Source organism: Amblyomma maculatum, chromosome 6, assembly GCF_055883805.1.
Source record: "Amblyomma maculatum isolate TAMU_Amacu chromosome 6, ASM5588380v1, whole genome shotgun sequence".
Classification (NCBI taxonomy): Eukaryota; Metazoa; Arthropoda; class Arachnida; order Ixodida; family Ixodidae; genus Amblyomma; species Amblyomma maculatum.
In genome coordinates, this window is record NC_139349.1 from 39,351,757 (window position 1) to 39,378,576 (window position 26,820).

General features: G+C 45.1%; 2 protein-coding genes across 2 annotated transcripts; one reads left to right on the top strand and one right to left on the bottom strand.

Annotated features, from left to right (window-relative positions):
• Positions 1-26,622, top strand: LOC146185587 (MKI67 FHA domain-interacting nucleolar phosphoprotein-like). Its single transcript, XM_084606509.1, has 6 exons — positions 1-123; positions 415-549; positions 2,986-3,094; positions 6,657-6,868; positions 10,047-10,382; positions 26,447-26,622. Exons 1-6 carry the CDS (start codon positions 79-81, stop codon positions 26,525-26,527), a joined length of 918 nt encoding a protein of 305 aa, XP_084462635.1. The 5' UTR covers positions 1-78; the 3' UTR covers positions 26,528-26,622.
• Positions 12,570-14,552, bottom strand: LOC146185588 (uncharacterized). Its single transcript, XM_084605808.1, has one exon. The coding sequence runs from the start codon at positions 14,550-14,552 to the stop codon at positions 12,570-12,572; it is 1,983 nt and encodes a 660-aa protein (XP_084461934.1).
• Positions 26,623-26,820: the final 198 nt, after the last annotated feature.

A 26,820-nucleotide genomic window follows, 5' to 3' on the forward strand; every position in this document is an offset into this window, starting at 1 on the left:
GGACAGATACGCCTGATTGGTCTGGCAACAATCTTTAGCGTCCATTTGCGGCGTGGATTTTAGCGTTACAAGACGGCAATGGCCAAAAAGAAGGTGATTTCAAAGAAAAAACAGGATGAGAAAGTGAGTATTGATGATTAGTTTTGAAAAGTGTGCTCTCTTCTTCCTCTCTGACTTCTTGATAGTCTTCACTTGCTTTTCATGTTGCATCAACTTACGATCAAGGGGTTTCGGACGGTGTTCGCTGTCAACACGTGATTGCAAATTAATAGATTTTATGACAGTATCTGCCACATGAGCTGTCCTACTCCTCCATTTCGGTACCAAAATATTGCCGCTGGTGTCTTGATGTAGAAAAGTGAGCGTGACATGTGATGTATTGCTTCTCATTTAACGAACGTCTTGCTGTTACAGCCACAACCGAAGGTGCAGAGGCGCGGTGTCGTCTACGTCAAGCATATCCCGCATGGTTTTTATGAGGAAGAAATGAAGAAGTACTTCTCCCAGTTCGGTACCGTCACAAACCTGAGGCTGTCGCGTAGTGGGAAGGTAAGTGAGGAGATGTTGTAGAAAATAAAAACATAATGTATTTTGCGCTTTGACATTTTTTGCCGCTATACAGTTAAAATAGGCGCATGATTTGGGTATGTTTTGTACTTGTGCAAATAAGTATGTGCTCGGTTTTCTAACAGCGCCACGACACGTCTCTTTTTGTGAGTTCTTTCAAAATATAGCATGCATTGCTCGTTTGTTAAACATCGACTGGCAGCATTGTGTATCCAGTTAACTCGATAGCGTTAAAGGACCTCTTCTCCAGAAAATCCGGCGTCAGCATGTCGGCGTTAGTGTTATGTGTGAGAAATAACAGGCATGCCTTTGGCAGGTGACATGGCTGGATACTGATTGGCCGTAAGGCTGTGTGACAGTATGAAATGACATGCCATGGTCGCCTTTGAGATGGGAGGTTGGGGTAGGAATCAAATCTTCGGGGATCCTTAGATCTCAAGTCACACAAGATACTCCTATGCTATGCAAACATGTTTGTATGCCTCAGTTGTGTATTTATATCTATGTCAAGTGGTCTTCCACATAATATAGGTGTCTATGACTGTATTCTAAGGAGTATGTGTGAGATAATAGAGCCGCAACACAACTGATCAGTGATTAAGAAAGTAGCAAAGTGCACATATGCAAATGAGGATCCTCCGAGGAAGCCACAGTTGAATGCTGTTGCATCGTACCCATAGTTGAAGCCGTAGCCTAAATGTTCATTCTTTGTTATTGTTTTTTTCTTGTTATTGTTTGAAAGGGGCAGGTGCCAGGGCTGAGTGTTCTCTATTTTGTGTCATCTTGACCTCGCTTGTCTACATGAGCATCTTGCGTGTTGTTCTTGGGATGTGTCTGCTTCAGTACTGTTTGTGCAAAGAACTCAGATACTCCATATCGCATTTGTCACTTCCAGTCTCGTACAAGCAACAGAGAATAGGTTACCAGTTACAGACACAATTGCTTCATCTGAAATGTAACTCATTTAACTGAGAAGTAACTGGATAATTGCAGAGGCATGAATGGTCAAATTGTCATTATGTTCTTTTTAAAAAATCCATCCTTTATTAACATGGCGCAAATATATGCGGGCAAGAATAAGCTGTTTCGGCTTGCTTGGTCTGTAGTCTGTTGCAATAGAGTCATCAGAAAGCATTTCCAGAGCATGGGAGCAGTGTGCTGTGGAACAAAAGTGAAATTTTGGCTCACCTGCTCTTTACTAGTGTACTGTAGATGTCAGGGCAAATAGTGTGCCTAAGTGCTCTCGATATACTACAATCATTATATCTGCAACAGAGTACCTGCTAAAATCTTTCACTTTCTTTGTGCTACAGGGTGGCGTTTCAGCTCACAGATTGGCATGATGATGACTGCTCATAAATTATCAGTTTCATCTTCAGTTATTTATCAGTGTTTTCTTGTGCTTTTTTTTTTTTTTTTCACATTTCTTTGTGAACATATCAGTAGAGACCTTGAAAAGTATCTTGGTGTGTACACCAGATGAAAGTGCATTGTCTAATCATACAGAGGCATTGTGCAGAACCTTAAGGTTAGGCAAAACACCATACTTCACGGTTGTTTGAAGTCTGAGGAGACAGAGCCTGAACTCTTAAGTTATGCGGTCATGTTACAATGAGAAAGGCAAAGCGTGAAACATGGCTAATCAAACGCAGGCCACTCAGGCTTACTTGTGTATATCCCTGTTTACGCATTTTTCTATGGCTCAGTGCAAGGGAATTCTTTGCTGCACCAGTGTTTGCTGCTGAGTTTAAATTTTTGAAGTTGTACTACAGGTTACAACTTGTTTCTAAAGAAAATAAATGGGACTGAATACTATTAATCTATTACTGAATTGAATAATTGGATTGCAGAATGTTATACCTTACAGAATGTTATCAGTATGCTACCAAATTTGGAGGAAATGCAATTTATTGCAGTAATCAGTTACCTGTATTGTATTACATACAAGTCTGAACTTCCCACTAGAGAAATACATGCCAGGCAGATTTAAATTGTTGTTACCTTGCTTTGATCTGTGGCTCAAGAGAAGTTTTGGTTCTTTGCGTAACTGGTTACCATGTTAACTGATTCACTGTAAACATTGGACACTATCAGTTGAATTTTGAGTCCCTGTTATTAATATAAGGCAAGTATATGCTGATGATTCTTGTAAGAAAAGGCAGCTGAGCTTGAAGTCTGTGATGTGAGTTTTGAGTGTTTGTTAGAAACCCATCAAATTACACTAAGAAAAAGAAATAATGAAATGCACTAGATTGCAGATTACTCGTTAATTGCACCAGATCTCTATGGTGATGGGCCCTATTTTTTCTTTCAGTATTTCTTCTCCAGCCTGACTGTCAGTGAAACCATGCTTTGTTCCACTTATGATCGATGGATATTGTCATTGTGCTTCATTCTTCATTGCATTTTACTTTACAGACTGGTGGTAGTCGTGGCTATGCGTTTATTGAATTTCTGTCTGAAGATGTAGCGAAGATTGTTGCTGACACCATGGATGGTTACCTGTTCTTCAACAAAATCCTCAAATGTGAGTGGTTGAAAGCTGAACTTAATGTGATTTTCATTTTCAGGTTTTTGTAAACAATGGCGGCGCTGCTGTCGGCAGCTACACAGGATGTAGGCAAAAACGCAGCATGCCTATGCTTCATCATGATGTGGTACCTTCACAACCAGCTCACAGATGGGAATATTTTGAAGCCTGCATGTAGCTTGTGCCTGGAAATTTTTTTTGCCGATGCGTGGGGAGTAGTTCTGCACTTGTTTATTCCTCAGATGGAATTACCGGACGGAGCACTGTGTTGGCTTTTTTTCCCGTTTCTAGTTGGCGGCAACAGTATAGCTATGAGGGCGACTACATTCACTGACTGAATGAAACTAGGAAAGCATGAGGTACAAAAAAAATAGTTATCTATACTTGTCAACCTCCGGGCGGGTTGCTAGCACTTGCAAAAAGGAGGATGACGTGGAGAAACTTGTCATGTGACGAACCCTTTAAAATTTTATGCTTTCTCTAAGCATCCTCAATCTTGAGAACGTGGAAAATTGCTGGAAACTGAAGGTATACATTTAGTTTGAATAAGAAAAATGGGACCTCTCTGCTCTTTGCAACTTCACCTAGTGCGCTGCCTACTTGACTAGGTTTATTTTGTTTGAATAAACATTCTTGACAGGAGTCGAGATCTTGCTCCAAACTAAATGTATAAATAGAGGTCCACAGCAGGGCCGTCATTTTGTTCTCTTGTACTTAGGAGAGCTGCGCAAAGTGCATATAATAGACGTTTTCCTCAAGGTCTTAACAGAAGTGACCCTCACTCAGCTGAGCCAGATATTTTTTGTGCTTAAAAAGATTTTAACCAAGTGTGCGTCTTATTCCGCTTGATCTTATTGCAGTTATATCGCGTTCCTCTTAGCTGATGTTACTTTGGGATGTTAAATCCCATATGCCCTATAGCATACTTATTCTGTTTCATTGCCATTTTCGTGTGATGTTGCAGTGCCTTTTTTTGGCTGAAATAATACAGCAGGAATACCATTGCAGCAAGCTGGGGCATTGGTTATTTCCTGTTCAGCAAAGAAGGCTCTTCCAACAGTAACTGCCTGTCCTACTAACTATTTTAAACCTTTGTGATTGAACACAGCCTCTTCGTTTGTCTTACGTTTGTCTTCTCCAGAACTGCGGGCTCAGTTTCCATCGTGGCATGGCTGTGTAATGACATAGTATAGATGTCAAGCGTAATTGCTGCTCAGACTGCAGCCCGGCTGAGCCGAGCATTGATTACAAAGTTGCTCATGCTCACTGTGACATGAGCACCTTATGTTGTTCATTCTTACCACATACATTTAAAGATGGGAACCACCTTCTCGCAGATATCACATCTACCATCAAGTTACATGCTTCCTGCATTGTTTGTGCCTTTCTGCAAAATCACCTGAACATTCCTTGGTGGCTGTTGTCTTCTTTCTTTTCTTTCTTGTTCTTTCTTTCTCTCTCTCTCTCTCTCTCTCTTTCTTTTTTTTTTGATATTGCATCTTCTGCAGTAACTTTTTATTGCCAAGTTATATTCCTTTCTGTTGAACTTTAGTATATCACACTACTTATTCCATAATACAAGACAAAAATGAAGATGCAATGCGGCTGCCTCCATTTGCAACAGTTTTCACCGCCAAGTCTTATGCTATTTGTGGTGCCGTACAAAAAATATTAAATGAAAACATCAAAAACAGCATAATTTATACAGATTCACTGAGTTTCCTTAATGCAATAAACTCCAAATGTGCCGTTCAGCCACTGATAGCAACCATCATACACAACATAGTCAAGGTTACGACGTAAAAACATGCTACAAAATTCTGCTGGGTTCCCATTCACGTGGGCATTCGGGGCAATGAGAGAGCAGACGTGTGTGCTGCGCAAGCCAGAACAATAAAAATAAAACAAGTCAAAATGCCACATACAAATTACATGAAATTTGTGCACAGCAAACTAAGAGCCAAGTGGCAGGCTGCTTGGAGAAATGAAACAAACAATAAGCTGCACTCTATTAAACCAATATTAGGAGAATGGAAATCGTGTCAGCATCAGGAACGCTTTATCGAAGTAGTCTTGTGTCGTCTGCATATAGGGCACACACTTCTAACGCACAATTTTTTACTAACAAATAAAGATAAACCATTATGTGAATTCTGTGGTGAGGAGCTCACTGTAAATCACATTTTAATTGCATGTACATAACTCGAAGATGCAAAAAAAAAATATTTTACCTCATTTTATACGCAACGCATCTAGACATCTATCCCTGTGTTTTACAGTCATTACATCCCATTTCATCCAACACTGATTTTAGGAAAACATGCGCTTATTCATTTTTCACAAATTTTAACAATTCTCAAGAAAGCCTTTTTTTTTTTTTATAGAAACTAAGTAATCCAGACATCTAACCCTGTGTTTGGTGCATGATAGCCGCCGTTGCTTATGCGTCATAAAGCCCCATATAACTAACACTACTTATTTTTTTTGGCCCCACCGGGGTGGCGCATTGGTTACGGCACACGACTACTCTACCCAAAGATGTGGGATGGAATCCTAGTCTCAGTGGTCGCTTTTTGCGAAAAGCAAGGTGTCCGTGCGCTGTGCGATGTCAGTGCACGTTAATGAACCCCAGGTAGTCAAAATTTCTCGAATCCTCTACTACGGCGTCTCTCATAGCCCGAGTTGCTTTGGGACTTTAAACCCCACAAACCAAACCAAACCAGTGTTTCATACGGTGTATTTTGCTGCTTTTATGTTGCACTGTTTCAGTTCTTGTTACCCACTACTCTTCCCAGCACTTCAGCTGTTTATGGTATGTGAAATAAGTGAGAGCTCGCATTGTACAAAAGCAATCAATGCAAAGAACTGTGAACCTGTAACCTAATAACATTCGACCCTTGGTTAGGCTAAGCAGATGCGAAGCTAGATATATATGCATGTGAACATGCAGTGTTTTAAATACTGAACCTAAGGTAAACTAAGCCTAACCGAATTTTAAAATTACACCTTTTAACATAATTTTGACTGTAGTGCTGCTGAAATTGTCTTCTGCTAAACCTGGAGTTCAAACTCTGTTGAGCCTGAACTGAATTAAGATATGCTGAAGCTTTGAAGGCAATTCGACCCAATTTTTGTTCCATAGTAAAGACCTATTTTGTGGCTTTTTTTATCAGTATGCATGTTAGTTCAGCAATGAAAAACATTTTTTTGTGTCTGAAAATTAATACAGGAACTCCCTCTCTCTCTCTCTCTTTTTTTTTGCTGCCACATTGTTCGAGCTGACTCCGTCATCAGTGTTTGGAAGTTATTGGTGTTGCCTAATCCCAGGGATGAGTGTCAGTAATCATGACATCATTTCAGTTTTCTTATAAAAACGGCCGGGGGCAGTGGTACCTGAATTTCATTTCTTTCACATTTTTGCCATTTCATTTTTTCGTTAAAGTAGCCTCTTTGCCATCAAAATTCACTGATCCATCAATACAGGCTGACTCACTTTGTCTTCACCGTTCCCACTGTATCAGCTTAGCCATGATACTGAAGCCTCTAAACCACTGTGCAGGCAGTGTGGTGCCCAAGGAGCAGGTGCACGAAGGACTATTCCGCCACTTCCGCTACCCATTTCCCCTTCGCAAGGAGGTGGTGCGCACTGTCCACAACCGACGCCGCACGGCTGACACGGAGAAGCGGAGTGCCCAGCGCCGTCTGGCGACGCTGGAAAGCACCAAGGCCCGGCTACGCAAGATGGGTGTGCGCTGCAACTTTGACCCAGAGGTGAGAGAAGGCACAAGTTCACATCTTCCGGCTGCTGAATCGTCGGTCTGCCGGAGGGGTGTGATAGAGGTTCGCTAATACAAACTTCATGAGACCTGAGAAAGTGTTTGAATAATCTAAAGTTTGAATTACCGAATGACCCCATCAAACTGAAATTGGCTGCATACATGATAGTAAATTGACATGGGGAAGGACTGGGCATTGGTGACCCACCTTAGAAGTGAGAATGGGATCAAATGATTACGTTGCTCTATTTTATGCAAATGACTATATTTTGTGCAATGCCCTCAATTTGTGTGCACACTGTCGAAAGCATAGAAGTAGAAGTGCACCAAAATGATAAGGGCCTCCTCGGCATCCTTCATGGTGCAGTGGCGGGTGGAGCCCTCATAGGCTTTACCACTCATTGAGTGAACCGATCCGAACGTGGCAACTGTTATGGCGCAGTGAAAGAACCATGTGATAAAAGCAAAGGAAACGCATATCAACACCAGTCAGTGTCTGAAATGATGTGCAGCTACCTGGTCAAGCTGCGACAGCTAGCGGCAAAGCTGGAACGTTTCATGAAAATGAATGAGAGCGCTATCAAGCGCACTATACCGCTATGGTGTGTGGCACAGTATATTAGCGCTGCATCTTTGAACACGTAAAGCTGTGGTTCGAGTCGAGTTTTTTTTTTTTTTTTTTCTGACCTTTTGCATATTACTCCATTGGATACTTTTCTGGGCGTGCAACAGAATTTGAGGGGGACACTTGAACTTCGCTTTGAAGTTTAGGACGTTATAGGGCTGAGGGGTACCTCAGGATCCCAACACAGCCATTCACCAGACTCTCCAAGACATCTGTGTCCCGGATGCCGCGGTGGGTTGCAGGAGGCTCAGCAGAATCTTGGGCCTCAAGTTGTCCAGTGCCATCTGTGATAACTCCACTTCGGGTTGCATAGGGACAAACATCTCCTCATGTGCAGAAGGACTGTGGTTCTAATGAAGATGCCAATTGACCCCCGGCCACAATAATTGGAGGGATGTTAGCCCTGTACTAGATGTAGTCAGGATGATGATGATGATGATCTGTAACGGGGTGGCGCCTCAGGCCATCGTGTAGCTAATTGCCAGTTACGCAGGCCACAATAATTGGAGGGATGTTAGCCCTGTACTAGGTGTAGTCAAGATGATGATGATGATCTGTAACGGGGCGGCGCCTCAGGCCATCGTGTAGCTGATTGCCAGTTACGCAGATGGTGATGCTGCTTAAGCCAGGTACGGGTGCCCAAAGGGCCACCCACATGGAGTGAACTTTCTCTGCGGGCTTAATGCGGCGTGGCAGAACGCGATGCACCGTCTCCATGCTGTACCACATGCAGCGAAAACTAGTGGCTGGTGGCGTTGGTGCCAGATTGAGAAAACGCATGAGCTGGCCCGCTTCAACAATGCACTTTTCACACTAAATGGCATTTCAAGAGCAACACATAAAATAGGCAGCGTCTGTAATGGCACCCAACAGCGCTTGTATACAGCCTTCAAGTACATTTGATGCCACGGCAACAGCATATTGCAGGCACATCTCTCTGAAGCAGGGTTTGAGCAAGTGTTTTTGTGCGGAATGTCGGAAAAAGTCCTGCTTCAGCTGCATCATCAAAGTAGGCAAAATCGCAACGCTTACAGTACCTTAGACGCGACTTTTACAAGGGGTGCCGCCTGCTAGCACGGCGGAGACAGTGCTCTACCGTGCGCTGCTTCCTATTCGTCGGTAGGCCTATTTTTTTCGCATCGAAGGTATGCAATTTCTTTGTGCTATAGTAAATGGTCTACTTGTAGAACTGCCTAATGGTCAATCCCATTATCTAATAATAAAAGAAAAATATGTTAGCACTTTTTAGTGGAGGGGCCATGCAAGCAGACCTGAGCAGCCGTGCCGCAGCGGCGGCAGTAGGCTGCGAGCAGAAACTTGCTTGCATCACAGCTGTCACTTCTATACCAGCTATCCGGTACGGCTCAGTGATCCTCAAGAAGGATTCAGTATTAACATTCGGCTTATTATTTACGGGAACAGCAAAATTTAGCACACTTTTCTAAGTTTTTCGTCTCGTTGGCGCGCACGACTTGGAGCTGCAGCCGGCGCGGAGCGGCACCAAGTACTGCCATCGCACTATGGTCGCCAGCAGGAGCGGCCGTTTTCCTGGCCATCGCTGCAACTATTTGGCCCGGCTTGATCTTGCGGCGAACGGCTGCCGGGCGGCAGTCCGCAAGGTTTGCCGTGGGAAAATCACTCCATGTGGGTCGGCCTCGCCGTAGCTGCCCAAGCTCTCTGGACAAGGGCCCACTGGGCATCCAGATGAGAGCTGCACAGGGCTGCCTTCCAGTTGGCTGGCTTATAATGCGATAAAGAGCAAGGCGACTGTTGCCATGGAAGGATCGAGGGAATATGGCGCATGAGTGACAGCGGAAGAGGCGTCTTCATGCGAGCAATAAACAGTAGACCTATTAGATGACGTTTATTTGAGGGCATGAATGTGCAATCACATGCATGCACGACTGCCTGCTTTCCAGTGTGGCATGTTGCTTGTATATTGCCGCCCAGACGGCGCCAAATGTGGCACCATCTGGTCGGTTACCGCTTTACCAGTCAAATTATACAAGCTGCAGTGATAAAATAACAGAAAATAGGAAAATATTTGTTTGGCACTACTTGCTGAAGGTGTTTCCAGCTAAATAGAGTATATTTTGGCAGCAACATCAGAAAGAGGTTTACGTAGGCTCTAACACCCGAAATAGGCATTTGTAGGCAGTATAAAATGGCCATTAAATGTATTGCCGATGCCTAATTCATGCTCGTAACTAAAAATGATGTGCCTATGATTTGCTGATGTAATAGGCATTTGCTTAAAGCACAGTGTCTACAGCAACATGACTAATGCAACAAGCAGCCAAGGGTGATTGTTCCTCCAGCCCCTATGTGTCACCAGCTTACTGTGAGCTCTAAGTCGGTCAGCACTTATCACTAGTGTATTCATGGGGCCATAGGGTGGGTTTTCATGCTTCTGTCTCTCGTTGTTGACTCTCAAAACTGGAAACTCCAACAGGAAATGACATTAGTTATAATAAACCAGGAGCTTGAATTGAGTCCAAACTAACGAGCTCTCACTGTGTTGTTTTTTTCCACTTTCCACTCTGAGCAGGTTCCCAGTGAGCTGCTAGAGCCCCTGCCCACCAAGGATGCGAGCAGAGCCAGTAGCACCGCTGAGAACTCCGGTTTTTCAATCGTGGTCGACTCAGCCGATGAGAGCCTTACCTTCAAGACACCTCCGGGTGCACGAAAAGTGCACAGAGGGAAGCATGGCAAGGCATCCACGAAAACCTTGACACCCAGCCGGCAGACCGCATCACCCAAGAAATCCGCTAAGTTGCTGGCCTCGTCTGGCTCCAAGTCGAGGCGCAAGGGGCCCGTGGTATCGACGCCTCGCACTACTACCACTGCTGCTGCTGCTGCTGCCACTCTAACTGCTACCCCCAAGGTAAGCGCTAAACCTGGGAACGCCCCTGGACTCTTATTAAAAGCTGAAGTAGCATATACTGAATAGAACAGTACTTTCACTAAACACGGAGCTTCCATAAGCTGTGAGATGCCGAGCAATGAAAAGCAGCTATGGCTGGCAGGCGCTTTTAAATGCTATTATGTCAAGTGCATTTAAACCTCAATAATTTGAACTGCATGGCTGGTAAAGCAATGAAAGGAAGCACTGTGACGACACACGGAAAACTATACGTACAGGCGGGGTTCTATTCTTCTGTTTTTGATATGACCAGATAATTTGAAGTGGTGGTTTGCACCAGCCCATTTAATTCGATGGTTCTATGCAAGGATGCCTAATCCCATTTCACCGAAAATCTGTGAAACGACAGCTGCCTCCCCCCCCCCCCTCCCTCCCCCCACACACACATAACCATGAGACAGAGATGCAAAAAAAAAAAAAAATGTATGCGGTGATTGATGGTTGATTCAACAGGAATGCAAGAGTACGAATCATTTGCTATTTCGTTGCTCTTTAGTTCTCTCTCCTTCCCTCCCTGCCGAACACACGCTGGAAGCTGGTGCAGGCCTTCTCCTTCTACTTCCTTTCCCTCTTGTATCTCCTCTTTCTGTGCTGTTCGATTCTTCGACGTGCACCCTGTCATTGGCTACATCTAGAATGCACATGCCCCTTGCTTTTCCTTTCCCTTTTACTCATTTCCTCTTCACTCCTGTAATTTTTGCACTTCACTCCTTTGCATACATCACTTCCACTTTCTTGCCATGAGCTTCATATCTTCTTGCTATAAAAAGCTGATGGTGAATACAGTGGAACCTCGATTATACCACTTTCAGGGGACTATGTGATGCCGTCGTATAATTGAAAATCAAAGAATGTCGGCAGTGACGCGCAGCCTTGTGCCAAATGAGTGCCTTGAAAGCCCGTGGCAGCCAACACGAATCAAATTAACAAAGAAAGAAACCAGGTATTGCTTTGAACTGGTTCGAAATAAAAAATCTTTATTACCGTTTAAAAAAATCAGTAATTTTCTTCGGCGCTATTTCCCAGCTTCGACAAATTAGTTTTCTTCCGAGCGCTGCGACGTCTGCCAGCAGATCGCCAACATAGTCGCACGCGCAAGCAAAGCGCGGTAAACAGATCCCCGAGCTGCATGCCTGTCGCACCCGTTCCACAAGAGTCGCCTCCGTGACAGCGAACTTTTCTTCCTACACAGCTTTCCTTTTGATGCCAAATTTACTTGCATTTAGTAAAATGCTTTCCTTTTTGGGTTTTCAACGATGACTACAGAATGTTGAGGTCACGATCGATACTGGCCTTTGTTGCACCCGTTCTCTTTTCGGCTTCTTCGATAATTCGGAGCTTATCTCTGAGGATTAGCGGTTTTCTACTTCGCGACATGGTGAACTATGGCACTCAATCACAGCCAAAGTTCTGTTACTATTTTCCTTCGGAAGACACAGGTCACGTTTGGATAATCGGCACAAGAGGATTATCAGCATCACCAAGCAGAAAGAGCCAGGGTGGTCGAGTGGTGACAGTCTCGTATCTCAGAAATAAAATTTAGGCGGGCCTAAATTTACTTCCCGCTTGCCTCTTAAGGGGGGACCCTGCTCTTAAGACAACTTTTTTTATTTACGGGTAGATTCTGACGAAAGTTGCACCACTTATGCAGTTTTTTGTGCTGATTTCAAATATGCACATAAATTTTGTGTGAGCCATTTAGTTTTGAAAATATTGAGCACTTTATGTTCTTTGTTTGGAGGTGAGCTGTCAAAAAAAATATTTGAGTTACAATAAAAATTGACCCATGAAATCAATTTAGAACACACAGAGAATGCAAAAATCAAGATTGAATGTCCTGGTCCCATTTTAACCAAATTTACAGCTTGTCAAAGTTCAGAGACCAAATAACCACCTAGACGCTCCAGAAAACATGCAATTTTTGAAAACTTTCCATATTAAATACCACAAATTCATTGGTATTTTTGCACTGTACATGAATTTAGCTTTCTGGTGCAAAAGGAATTATAGCAATATCATAAGTAGAACCAGAGATATCGCACCTCCAAACATGTACCGTTACCAATATTTTGATTTTGAGAAAACGAAGAAAAACATTTTATAACATGTTTATTCACTGGAAAGTTAAAAAAAAACAGTCAAAACCACTCAATATGCCCCAGGAGAATAATCAGGGTGCATGGAGTCCTGGTGTCTGTGCTTCACTATCTTCTTCAGGAGATGTGAAACTTGCTTGCCGGACATGCGGCTTCGGCGTATATCTCTTTCTCGACCCCTCTTGAGGCCAGTTTTTGGCACGTTCATGCTTAGTTCCCCTAAGATTGCTGCCACTGCATGTTGGCTCCCTGCATTGAAGCGCAACACTGCCTCAGCAACAGCTGCTTCAACAGCAAAAAGCGAAGAGTGTCGTGCTTTGGGCACAAGGCTCCAGATGACAGAGTGCAAACTCTCATTGGAGTTCTGAGTCTTTCCTCGACAACACCTTTCAAGCAGCTTTCTTTCGGAAAGCCGCTGATAAACTGGCAACAGGGCCATGGCGACATCCTTCGGCAAATTATATTTGTGCTTAGAGACTGGCTCTTTCTTTGCTTTCGCAGCATTGTGCCGGCACCATGATTCTTCGCCAGTTGGGCACAATGAATGATTCGGCTCCTCATTAGTCGAAGTAACATGGCAATAAGTAGCCATTACTGCCCTCTTCATGGCTTCCACATCATCTTCATGGGATTTTAGTGCACGGCCATAATATGCACTCAGCTTTGTGATGAGGTCTGCTGTCAATCGTCCTTTTCCTCCCAGGCTTCGTCCATGTTCAGTCTTGTGCTTTTGCAGCAGGTTTCTGAGTGCCGTCCCCATCCTTTTCTGAACATGATTTATGCAGTCCTCCTTCTTAACTTGCACAAAACCATACACTTCAGCCTGGGTAATGGCATCATAAGTCCGGCTATCCCCATCACAAAGGACAGTTGTGTACCGGAGGTTGAGCTTCTCAATCGACTTTTGAAATAAAATCAGGCCTGCCTCTACTTCCATTTGTCCTGCCTTACAATCAGTGTTTTTTTGGCACTGGTGCTCATTTTTCCATTCCTCATAGCATTCTGTGCCAGGTTTCGGGCCAACTTCGCATCCCAAACAAAAATTGCTCAGGACTATGTAGTCGAGCACGTAGCCCGTAAATAGCTCGATGACGGCACCGACACCAATGTGTGAAGAGTGGCCGCACGTCATCCAACTTCCGTCGTAACTCACGGCGATGTTGTTGCGGTGCCCAAAGCACAGTTCCTCATACAGCTTAGTCACTTCGCGTGCGCTCTGCTCCATAGCAGCCTCGGCCGCTCGCACTGCAGCAGGCCTAAGCGTGTTTTTGAGGTGGCGCTGAAACGTTTTTTTATGCATGCCGCGGCCGGACAATCCCATAGTGGCAAATATATCGTTCATGGCTGTTTGGCCATTGCCAGTCGAGAGCATTGCTCGTCCTGCAAGTATATTAATTTCGAAAGGGTTGCACCGCTTCTCGGTTTCCACCCTCCGCGAGCTCCATTCCGAGGAAACTTCACCGCAGGTCTCGCAAACCAATGCCAACTTAGTAGCAAGGCCGTAGTCACGGTGGCCCCGCACTAATTTCAAGTCACTTCGGCACACTTTGCACGCCGCAACACGAAGGAGAACGTTCACTGCGGCAAGGTCCACAACAGTATACTGCGCAGCTGACGCGACCGACGCTTCCGCGGTAGTAGCTTGAAAGCACTGGAGCTTCCTTTCTGTGGCAGGCGTCGAATCTAGCTTTCCGAGTGCAGCTTTTTCGCGGGCACTTACTTCTTCCAGTTCGCTGGCTGTCACGAGTGCTGTATCCATTCTTAGGCGGCCGGAGCCGCCACAAAACGATGCACTGTCGACGTGGTCCTGCACAGCCGGCGAAGCGTTAGGTTCTTGCGGCGATTCCAAGTCCATATCGGGTTGCTGAGCATCCGTTGCGCGTTCCGGTGGGCTTGACATATTTGTGCACTTCTTCGTTTTTCTTCGCTTACGTCCGTAGCGGTTTTTCGAGCGAAACTTCGTCGGGCCTCCAGGCATGGCGAACTGCACGTCGGAGAAGCCTTGACAAAATGGCGTCTTTGTCGAGATGCCCATGGCTACCCACTCCATTTGAGCCAATCACCACCCGCCGTACTGGTCACGTGCCCTGACTGGCCAATGAAATCGCGCGTCGCGTGTTTTTTTTTGTGGTTGCTTTTTGTCGCAACCATCGTATGCACAGTGTTGCCGCTTGACTCAAAAAAAAGTCCAAAATGCGCAGTTTCGAACGAGACCAAAATGGCGTCGAGGGAGCCCTGTGCTCCCGAGTTACACGCGGCGGAAATCGAGCATAATTTGTCCTCAATTTAAAGGGCCGTGCTCGGAGACTTAGTTATTTACAATCGTCTAAGGCAACAAATATGTGGTATTTTTGCACCGAAATTTGCAGATAGGTGCGGAAACATGTCGGGATCACAAAAATGGAGACTTTGAAAATTCGGTTTTTGGGACGATTTTCGATCCCAAAGAGCCGGGTCCCCCCTTAATAAATGTTGCATTGTGCTATATTGTAGGGACTTGCCAAGTATCCTTTATTTTCAATGTTCGAAATTGATCATCTTTTCTTTTTCGTATTGACATAAATGCAGCACATTTTCGCCGCTAGAGGGCTGGTAGCTCGTTTCCAACAACAAACAAACAAATAAAATAAAATAACCGTGGAGGCTGCGGTTGCCATCCGGAGCAGTTTGGGCGCGTATGTGCCTTTGTTATCTCGCATTTGCTCATTAGAATACAGTGATTAGATACCGCATTACGTGCAAGACCACCTTACATAGGTATAAGGCCCCCCTTTTCACCAAACCATTTGAATGTGCTTGCATGGCCTAGGGCTAGTGTGTCTGACTCGAGATCCACAGGTCTCAAGTAGAATTCCTATCTCAAAGGAGCTGCCCAGATAGGCAGCTCCTGCCCACTCGGCCATGTCATGTGGTCTTTCGACTTCTCAAAAGGAAATTCACACCTTCCATTGTGCAATAGGCAGTAAGACAAAGGCAGTTGTAATTATTTATGATGTCTAATTCGAATGCCTCACTGGAGCAGGCATTAAAGGGACGCTAAAGACAGCCAAAGATGGTATGAAAATCTAATAAACTACATTTGGTGACACTGTCGCCGCATATCCGGCAGCAAAAAATCGAATAATTGCTGAGATATTGCGATACGAAGTTGAGGTTTTTTCTTGTTCCCGCCGGTCGAATTCAAACTGTGCCCTCCGACTACGTAGTCGGAGTTGAGTGACGCACACTATGACCTAAGCGGAGACTCCGTAATAGCTAGCGAGCCGGCGCGGCCCGCGGTGTCGCATCCCTCAAGGGCCAACATGGCAACAGCGTACTCGCAATGACGGCCTCAGCCGAAATAAATAAAATGATGAAGAGAGTAATTTACCGAGCGATGGGCCCATAAAGGAAGAAAAAAAAACATAGAGCGCTTGTAATGCAGAATACTTTACATGTTTCTCAAGCTTTAGCGCTCCTTCTTGCACTGTGTATAAACAAACCGAGCCCTCGGTCATCGCAACGCTTCCTGACATGTTTACATACAAATAAGATTTAGTTACCAGCAAAATAGCGTCCTCGCTGCTGCGCTTGTCAGTTTTGGAGCTTCGTCGCACTTTTTTCCTTCAAGGTTTGTGCTACAGCTCCGTGTTCAGCGAAAATTACGTCCACGGTAGCAGAACATGACCGAAGTGCCGGCGCCACTACATTTGCCAGCGCTGTGAAATTCCAAATGTTAAAATTGATCCAGTGCACAATATAGTGCGCATAGGCATCCAGAACATTAGCTGCAAGGTATGAGAGCAGGCAGCATGCGCCGATGATCAAGAAGTTGTAAGTTTTAGACCGGCAGCAGAAACACTTTATTGTAAATGGGGCCATGACATAAAAACTAGAAATATTTCCAAGATTCCTGTGGCGCGGCCTAGCCAAGCGGTTAGCACCGAACGTTACGGAGCAAGCAGTAGCAAGTCTTACTGCTCTGGCGTTTTTTTTTTTTTTTTTTTTTTTTTTTTTTTTTTTTTTTTTTTTTTTTTACAAATCGATTTTTTTTAACCTTTTGTAATGTATTTCTGGTGCTTCGTTATTTAGTTTTTACTTTTTACCCGAGGCCCTTTTTTTCGCCGGGCGGCGAGCGCAATATATCAACGCTCTCCTTGGTATGAGCGGCAAGTATGCCCCTTTTGTTTACGACGCCTGCAAATAGCACGTTGAAGGTCTTGTTGACGCAGTATATGTTGGTCAGATGTGCCATGATTTAGTGAACAATTGAATGATAATGCGTTTTTCCTTCGGTACTTAGCATATGTATGCTTTTCGTGGCGTACGTAGCTGCAGTGAAGCGGTCAGGTCGCAGTCGGCGCAGATATGTTGGCGCAGAAGTGTGAACGAAGGAGCGTGTCGGCGGTAGCGGATTTCGCTCGCTCGTGCCCCCGAATGCTCAACTGGGAACCATCAAGGCGCATCTGCTGCTCCAAGCTCTTAATTCAGGCGCTGCAGGTTCAAACAAACTATCCGAGTGCGCACGAAATGCCTGAGCCGAAACATAACCAAAACTGAAGTGGGCGCCTGTGGCGCCTCCAAGTATATTTTTGCATTTGCCTTGCAATGTTTACGTTTTCTTTTCGCCGTCGTTTACGTATGATAAAAGCGTGTTATCATGTTTGAGAAAAAACGTACTACCGCATTCAAACATGCACTGTAATTCGCATTTGTCAGCCTCCGGGATCCCTAGCGCGTCACATGATTTGTAGTTGCGAGCCTCGGCCGTTTGGCTGTGGTGGCGATACCTGTATTTCTGTTATTCTTCTTTACTACCTTATAACAGCTCTGTTTTCAGTAAGAGTGGTCTTTTTGTAATCGGGAACTAGCATTCTATCGATGCAAACCCACTTCCTTTCTCTCTTTAGTGTCCCTTTAAGCATAAGGGCTGCCGAGAGTGAAATTTACCATGTGACAGTACGCGCCTGACACCTATTAGATGAGCCGCAAGGCCATTGTTTGTCTTCTCTGTAAACTCTGCAAAACTAGTAGTGTGCAAATGCGAATAGCACTACAACTCGGTATTTAGCACTCGGCACATGATCGCTAGGCTAAAAGCGGGGTCACACTATGGTGATCTTGGTTGGCATGCTGTGAGTGCAAGGGCATTTTCTGTACTGTCTTTGCCCTCTTTAACGTAATGATGATGTCAGCAGTGGTGTGGTTGGTGGTCAGCTTACACTGTTTGGCATTCATCGAGATTGGAATGCTTTGCTGTCTACGCCAACCAATTGTCATTGCCGTTTTCACCTGGTCCCACTGAAGATAACACGTCACAACGACCCTGGCTCTCATGACATTAATTTCGATGTCTGCTCTCCACTCTTTTCCTGCTGCTTGCTTACTAATATCTCATGAACTTGCCAAGTGAGTGTTTCGAGATAACGGTACGTTATTCAGCGTTTATTGAGAGGCAGCAATTTTGGAGTTATAAATCTCCACCACACCATATTTCGCCAATGTCACCGATGGATATATCGTAAAAACCCGTGTTTAATACGAGATTTTTTTTTTCTTGATTTTATCGTGGCAGATTTCCGCCACATGTTATATATGATTGGAACAAGTTTCAGTCTAAATTAGTTGTTCAGGTCTGGCTATTATTCAATGATATCAGCATCAGACTTCCAGCAAGAGTAGGCGCCATCTACCGATGGTGTCGGTTGACTGTTTCGACAGTTACGGTTTCCACACGCTGACTCCTTGTCCCTCGCCGCCACAGCATGACCATAGTGCTTGCAATGCACACGTGGCCGGAAGCAGGTCGACCATACCTCACACGATGAAGGTATGGCAAAAGCAGCAGTCGGCATTTTGCACGTGTCTTTTACGGGCTTTTCCAGCAATGCTGGCCCACGGTCGTGCTTTCGAGAAATGCGGAATAACAAACGCGTTTAGAAGACCCCAAGATGAGGTTTTTATGGAACGATGTCTCTGGCAAGGGATTCTTGGCACATAATACAGTGGATGACAACAATCACGAAAATACCAAATCTGAAAACACTTGCGGTATGCTCATGACATGCGCGTGCACGTGGTGCTAGATGCAAAAAGGCGCAAGCATGGCACATGCTATCCGGCAGCTCTTGCACTGGTGTCCTGCGTCTTGGCTGGAAGCGGCCTACTGATTTACACCAGCAGCAGGACCGTGTGGCTTCTACGATTGTCGGGGCAGCTTTGAGCTGCTGTTCTCCCCACGATGAAAGAAAATCTTCTATTAAACGTGTCATTGCAAGAAGGAAAGCTCTGGCGCATGAAGCTGCACGGCATTGTTCGCGATTCCTGGCGCTGGGTGACATTGGATCTGAAAGAGCATACGCCTCGCAGAACCGCGAAACGTAGTGCAAATAAATACTTTTGTTGATCTTTCTTCGCTCACATTATATGTGGACTAAAACTTTTTTCTTGTTTTCGCTATCCCGAAATTACACTGCATATTATATGCGGTTTTTACAGTAATTTGATTTTCAGGCTGGAAGAGCGCCGGGGGGTGTGTCATGACGTCACTCAGCACAACGTGCCACAGCTGCTACGTGCTGCGCTGTGTGTCGAACCGTCTCGCCAGCTGTGACCAAGGGACAAATGACTTACCGCTCGCTTAGAAGGAGAAGGAACATGTCGCTCTTAAGAAGGAGGCAGCATTGGGAGGGAGATCCTGCGTCGGCGAAGGCTTCTGTGACTGCTTCGGCGGAGACTAGCCAGTTGCCATAAAGCTTACCAAGCATGGAAGCGAGCCATGATCGAAGTGGCAGCAGTGGCTGGGGCAGTGGCCAGTGGCTCTTGCTCTTCACTTGGTTCAAGTGTATAGTTGATAACGGAGCTTTCACTCTGTAACTAGGTTTAGAAGAATTAAGCCTCGCCAATTTTTTGCCAGGAATGCACCAGTGATAGCAACTACACGCTGGCACTACTGTTGCTAAATTTAGCTATTTATACTATGTTTATTCATACTACAGTCGAACCTTGATATATCGAACTCACGGAATATCCCCTTGAAAATCTCATGTAAAAGTATAGGAAAGCTGCATCGTATACCGAAGTCAATTTCACCGGTCGTTCGATATATCGAACTCCACACTACGCACTGGAAGGTGCGCCTTCCCCAAAGACGATCGCAATACCCTCGGCTGTTTGCCGCGTGCACGGCCATCGGTAAGCGATGGCTCATGAACGACATTGACACCCTGCATATAAGAACTGTAACCTTTAGGACATGTAGGATACAGTTGAATCCCGCTATAACGAAATTCACGGTGCACGAAAAAAAATTCGTTCTCGCGGAACTTCGTTATCGCAAAAATTTGACGTGAAACGCAGAAAGAATTGCCCAAGCAGCAGCAAAGGCGTTTAATGCCAAAAATCTGTAAGCTTGGTTTGCTTACGCTTCACGGCGAGCAACGCCGTCACGCGATTTTCGCACTCGGTCAGCAAACCCATTGCAACATCGTCGTCTCGGACAGCAACGAAATTCCTGATGACATCAAAAGCGTCCATCACCTGTACGGCGGTTGCCGCAGCCGGCGCTTCCTGTACGTCGTCGTCTTCTTCATCGGAAGAGTCCTTATCATTCCGGGCAGCTTTTATGATCTGCTCATCACTCACATCTTCGTGAACAACAACACAAGCGTCAGCGCCGATGTATTCGTCGAGCTCGAGATTAGGCGGCACGGTTCCTATTTCTCCCAGCGTTTTCCAGGCGGCCGCGATCCCCGGAGCCGGTGACGCCTCTTCGTCGTCGTCTGTAACGCCTGGTGTTAGGCCAGCAGAGTGTACGGGTCGACCTTCGGCAAATCCGGCGTGCCTGAAACAGTTCACAATTACTGAGCGCCCCAGTGTGCTCCAGGCAGCAGACATAATCTGCAGTGCCACGTACAAGTCCACCTTCGTGTCTCGGCCGGTTTCAGTGTTAAAAAGCAGCCGCTGAATTAACCTCCCGCGGTAAGCGCGCTTCAGGCTAAGAATCACGCCCTGATCGAGAGGCTGTAAGACAGACGTGCAATTGGGAGGGAAAAACCTCAGCTCCGTGTTAGTGAGCTTGACTTCGTCGGAGTGATGCGCTGAACAATTGTCCAAAAGCAAGCAAACTTTACGGCCCTGCCGCTTCATGTCGCGGTCGAATGCCATCATCCACTCGGTGAAAATAGCGCGGGTCATCCATGACTTGTTGTTCGCCTTGTACTGCACAGGTAGGCTACGAGTTCCCTTAAAACAGCGCGGCTTGGCACTTTTGCCTATGACTAACGGCGGACGCTTGTCCGAGCCATCCATGTTTGTGCAAAGCAGCACTGTGATGCGTTTTTTGCTGTGTTTGCCGCCGTGACAGCGCTGCCCCTTGAAGTCGAGCGTCCTAGCCGGCAACATCTCGTAGAATAGCCCGGTCTCGTCGGCGTTGTAAATGTCTGCAGGCGCGAAGTTGCTTAAAATTCCGGCCATGTTACTCGCCTTCCAAGCAGCTGCTCCGTCCACGTCTGCTGACATTGACTCGCCGCACAACACTTTTCCAACGATGTTATGGCGGGCCTTGAAACGGTTTAGCCAGCCAATGCTGGCTTTAAAATCATCAATGCCAAGTAGGCATGCATAGTTCAAGGCTTTCTGCTGGACGATGCTTCCGGACAGGGGGACGTTGCTGGCTCGTGCTTCCACAAACCACGCATGCACTGCTTTGTCCAACTCTTCATGGAGGGGCCGCGTCACCTTTTTGTGCTTCGAGGATGTGCCTGAAGCAAGTGCCATTCTCACGCTGTCCTTATTGCCTAGAATCGTTGACAGCGAACTTGCAGGAATTCCGAAGTCTTCAGCAATTGCCGCTTTCTTCCTTCCGCTTTCTGCTTGGGCGATTATTTGAGCTTTTTGCTCAAGGGAAAGAGTTTTGCGTTTTTTCACTTGCGTTGCCATCGTGTCCTGCGGATGAAAACTCGTCGTTGTCGAAGAGAAAGGCAGCGAGTGAACAACGCGACCACGACACAAAGCCAAAATGGCGGAACTGCAATCACGTGATTTCATGCTTAATGTGGCTTTGGATTTGACTTGGACTTCTCGCCAATAAAACTAGTTTCGGTTTCGATTTTGAACGCGAAAATTTCGTTGAAGCGGAAACGCTCTGCAAAAATGGTTCGTTGTGCAGAGAAATTTAGGCCATTAATTCTTATAGGATACTCGCGGGGAATAAAAAATTATTCGTTGTCGCGGAAATTTCGTTGTGGCGGTATTCGTTGTGGCGGGATTCAACTGTAGTTTTAGGTCAGCTCGCGGCAGCTGCGAAACATTCCAGAGAAGAAAGTAAAACTTATAGGCGGATGCTTGATGGTGTTCCTGGTCGGTTTGGCACTGTTTCACGGTCCGTGCTGAACTCTTGTCTAACCGTAGTTGTCTTCTGCATCACTGCTTCTGTCATGACCCAAAAGCTTAAACTTGGATGCATGAGACTGAGAAGAAACTTGTCATTTCCGTAGGGTAGAAGCGTGCGGTTCCACCACCTTAATATAAACAACCCACACGTCACCTTACCCGTTCCTGTGAGGGTGGTTTTAAATTCTATTGCACGGCAGAAAAATGAAAACAGAAGACAATACTAATATTAAAGATTTAGTAACTTATCGAACTTTGGATTCACAGCCATGGCTACTACATCAGAATTTCAAGAGAAAATTAAAAAAATTTCAAAGTGAAAATAAAAAATGTGCTTCTAACATTGCATGCATTATACTTTCACCTTCTTAATACAAAAAGAATTATAGCTCCAGCTACTCTAGTTGCTTAGATATCCTTTGGGCAAACTTGTAGTTCAACTCAAAACACAGTTCTGAGAAAAAGCCAGAATACGCACCAAAGTAATTTTAATAATTGAAAGCAAGAAATATTTGCACAGTTACATTTCAAAAGCCTAATAAGCCCTAGACAAGGTCTCATGGTCTCTCTCTCTTATAGAAAACTGCAATATTTCCCGAATTGCTCATTCAGTTCGGCGTACAGCTTGTGAACCGGCTGCGCGCACTTGTGTTTTTCGATTGCACGACTAGCAGCAGACTGCGTTTTTTTTTTTTTCCCCATATAAGCCTGCCACGTTTGCGGTGGCATTCATTTCGGAAAATACATCATTCAAAGCCGTTTAACGATTGATAATAGCCTGCATCGCACACGTCGCGAAAAACGTTCAGTGCCCTCGATGCGCGATGAACTGATGACATCGCGCCGCAGCCTTCGTGCACGAGAGAGTTCAATGCAAGTTCGTATTCCCGTTTATCTCCGATTAATTTCAGAGCACCACAGCAAAGTTTGCAGTCCACAAGTGACGGAAGTAAATAGTTTGCGAAATTGAAATTCACAACAGAGAACGAAGTTCTGCTGTGTTGTCTGGTTGGACGCCGGCACTGTCTGCGAGAAGATCATTCCTCCTTTCCATTAATGCATTTGGAGCTGCTGTTATATCTTGTCCGCCGCTGTATTTTGCCGCTTTTAGTTTCTCCGGGCTGCAGAAACGCTGTGTCATGACCTACATAGCTGCCGCCGGAGATACTTTTGGCCGCCGGGAACGTTGGGCCTAGCGCGGTGGGTTCGACGTCACAGTCACCGTACGCAAATTCGTCATATTGTGCGTCCCGTGATGTCTTCTTCGGGAAGTTTTCCGATCCGTGAACTATTCGCTTTCTTGCCAAACTTGTTTCTTGGGCACCATTGGCCGATGCATCTTTTATTGTTTCGATCACAACACAGGAACAAAATGGTGCAGCCTCTCGTGCTGGGCTGTGACCGAGCCCATCATGCAGACAACGCAGGCCTAATCAGCCATCGGGCAACACCCTCACGTCACATGCCACAAGCAACAAATAGGATTGCGCATTGAGATGTTTTTTCTGGCGCGTTTTTTTTTTCTCCACGTCACATGCCACAAGCAACAAATAGGATTGCGCATTGAGATGTTTTTTCTGGCGCGTTTTTTTTTCTCTGGCCAATAAACTGGCGAGAATGGCGGTGGCAGGAATTTGAAGAGGGAAAGCTGCTCTTTCAGTCGAGGCCAAGATGGCATCAGTAGCATGCATGGAACCAGAGCTGCTTGCCGCGGGAAAATTGCCATTTTGGCATCGATTTTGGTTGAAATTTGGTCAAAAGTACGGGTAAAATACTGAACTTAGAACAAGATTTTGCAGTCAGGGGCACAACTGGCTGCAGACTTCGAAAATAATGTTTTAGAAAAATCGATTTTTTGGTTTCTAAGACCCGTGTCCCCCCTTAATTAGCATGGAGCAAATAATAGCCACTGCAGGAACTGGACAAAACATTGGCAGTGGTTTAGCTCCGGTTACACCTATTTGAGTTGCGAAAGCAGCGGCTGCATGACGCTTAGAATGGCTTAGGCTACGTGCTGAGCAGCGGTCAGGCTCTTTTTCTCCGTAATGGGTTGATTCAGACCGTGCGCCCGTAGTTATATTTACGCCACACACACCTCTTCTCCGCACAACCGACAGAGAGAGTGATGTGCATCTGGCGCCAGCTGTGTTCATGTCACTTCTCCAGCATCGGCGGAGCACGCGATGAAGCGCGGCAGCAATGGCAGCTCTGACCATGGCTCCGGCGCACCAGCTGCTGCCTCTCACGTCACGCGGCTCCTTGCACATGCACAGCTTGGCCCATGCTGTGCCACATAAAATAGCTCGACGACTAGCGTAGTGTTGCTTTTGCAACAAAAAGATGTTGAAGGATTCCGCTGCTGAAGCACTGAAGCACATCCAAGGCTTGAGATGCTTTTTTTGAATCAAACAGTGCACTGTCGGCAGTGAATCGTCTTGTGGTGGTGGAGAAACAAATACCTTCCAGTTTTTTTTGTACAGTTCAGGCAATGCGTGGCAACTTCTTTCAAAAGTATTGATGCATGTGTAGCTATGTATGGTTTGTAGTTCATGCATGCTGATTATAATAGACTCATGCATGGTTACACTTCAAGGTTTGTTGTAACTGTGGGCAGAGTTCCTCAACAAGAGACCGAATTGTTGGGTATTGTCCAAGTCTGTTATAACAATATTGACCTTCTTTTCTTTGTTGCTTTTACTGAAAGCTCCGTTTTCAGTGAAAGTAGCTTCTGTGTTATTTGAATGTGGTAGTAATCTTTTGATGCTGGCCAACAAAGAGTTCTTGCAACATCAGGAAGAAAGTGCCTCATTCTGTGACCTGCAGCTCATTTACTTGGTCGTGTCTCTTCTGCATTGCAGCAGTGGCGAAATTTTATTGAGCCATTCTTGGAAGTTTTATACCTTTAGGTTGCCCTAAGGTTTATGCTTAGGTTGGTTGAGGGTAAGCCCTTTTCTGCACTGTGCTAAAGTTCTGGAGTTCTTGACACCGCTGACGTGCTAAAGTTCTGGAGTTCTTGACACCGCTGAATATTATGAATTGCCATTAATATGAGGCAAGTATGCAAAACTAATGAAGTAAATGATTTTTTTTTCTTCTTTTTTATTAGTGGCCGCTTGTGCTCCTTACCTGTCTTCCTCGTTAACCAGGGGTGGAAGTTCTGCTCCATTTGCTCCATTCTGGCTGTCCTGATGTTCTGCCATCAAATTTAGCAGAACACGGGAACAAAGTCACAGCACCGGGGTCTAGGATGTAACTCATCTTGCACGGGGCTTAATGCAATAAAATTTTTGTAAGGGAGCAAAGCATGAAGTATAATGAATATTTGTTCTCAAGTAAATTTAGTGCGAGCCACAGGCAATTGAAGGGAATTAATTGCAAAAAAAAAAAATGCACTGTGCATATGGTACAGCACCTCCTCTCAGCCTTTTGAATCACCAGTGGAGAGAGAAGCAAGAGCAGCAAGCTCAAACTACTGTAAGCCGTTAAAAAACTTGTCAGATTGCAGAACCTGCATGAGGTTTTGTAATGGTTCTGCTGTGAGAACAAGCAGGCACTTCACCATCGAACCTCTGTCAGTGACAAGCTTGTCAGGCCTATGGCAGAAAAAATTATACTTGAAGCATTATGGATTGGTACGCCAAAGGTGTTAATCACTATAGGAAGGCTCTCAAGAGTGTTGGGAAGCCATACTGGGCTATCGCCAAGATGTTAAAAATGAGCCCCAATATTGCTCAAGCAAAGAATGATAGAACTTTTGGCAGGAGGAAGTAAAGTAAAATGCTGAAGGATGAAAAGATTGCCCTTCAGTACCATCTATATTTCCTGAAGGCACTACTGACCAGTGCTCAGGAATTTATCAGCACAGGCAGGGTCAAAAAGGATATGCGCAAGATAGAGAGCGGAAATGCCGTGCCCATTAATCTGACCTCCAAATTAGTGGCGCTGCTTGAGTGCATCGAAGTGGTAGACTCCGACATTTGAACCTATCAAGTCAAAAGAGGCTAATGTTTTAGGTCACATATGTGTAAAGTTATGAAGTGCACCAGCAAGCGTTCCTTTTGCTGCTAGTCTGTTTCAGGTTGTTGGCCATTTGTCTTGTCAGAGATGACTGCAAAGTTGGAAAGGCATTGAACTTGCATAAAAAGGAATCATATCGGAGATTTTGTATTTCATAAAGAGAAACTGCAATTATCAGAGGCATTTGACCTTAGAAGCCTGCTCCAAAACATAATTCAAATGCTCCAAAGGCTCGAGTATGCTTCCACCCCTGATTAACGGTCAGGCCTAGACAAGTATGGAATATCCACTGCATAGTTCTTGTTTATCTGTCTAGCTATCCTGACTGTCTCCCTTCTATAGTAACGGTGTAGCCAAAACAAGTTTGGTATCTTTGCAGTGAAACTGGAATACACTAATTTGCATATTTCGTTTACAAGCAGATTTCAAACTCGTTATTGTATCGTGGTAATAAGAATTTATGGGGCATTTCATCATTTTTGTGCGTGTTGTTGGTGCTGTACTTAAAGACTTACCTTCCCCTTTTTTTTCTTATTGCAGGTTGCATTGAAAAAGACTGTTACTCCAAAGTCTACATCGGCCTCTAAAACCAAACGGAGGAAAACACCAGCAAAGACATAGGGAGCTTTGCACTTGTTAAGCAGCATAAAGAAGTTATTGAGGAAAAGTAAAATAAAAAAAAAACTGACAGATTGAGCAAGCTTTGTTGTAATTAGGAGAAAAGGGACACCCAGTAAGCATACTGATGCGTCACTCATTACTGTTGCATTCCTCCAAGGTCTGCTTCTCCAAGGTGGGGTTTTTTTTTGGCCTGTGCATGATTAGGTTGTCGCGTATTTCATAAGCTAGATCCCAAACATGTTAAGACTGAATTTTAGGGCATGTTGATGGTACATGCAAAAGATAGTAGAGCT

Coding starts and splice junctions, on each gene's coding strand:
- LOC146185588 (XM_084605808.1), bottom strand. CDS start 14,552: ATGGGCATCTCGACAAAGACGCCATTTTGTCAAGGCTTCTCCGACGTG.
- LOC146185587 (XM_084606509.1), top strand. CDS start 79: ATGGCCAAAAAGAAGGTGATTTCAAAGAAAAAACAGGATGAGAAA. Junction 124..414: donor AGAAAAAACAGGATGAGAAA/GTGAGTATTGAT, acceptor TTGCTGTTACAG/CCACAACCGAAGGTGCAGAG. Junction 6,869..10,046: donor GCTGCAACTTTGACCCAGAG/GTGAGAGAAGGC, acceptor CACTCTGAGCAG/GTTCCCAGTGAGCTGCTAGA.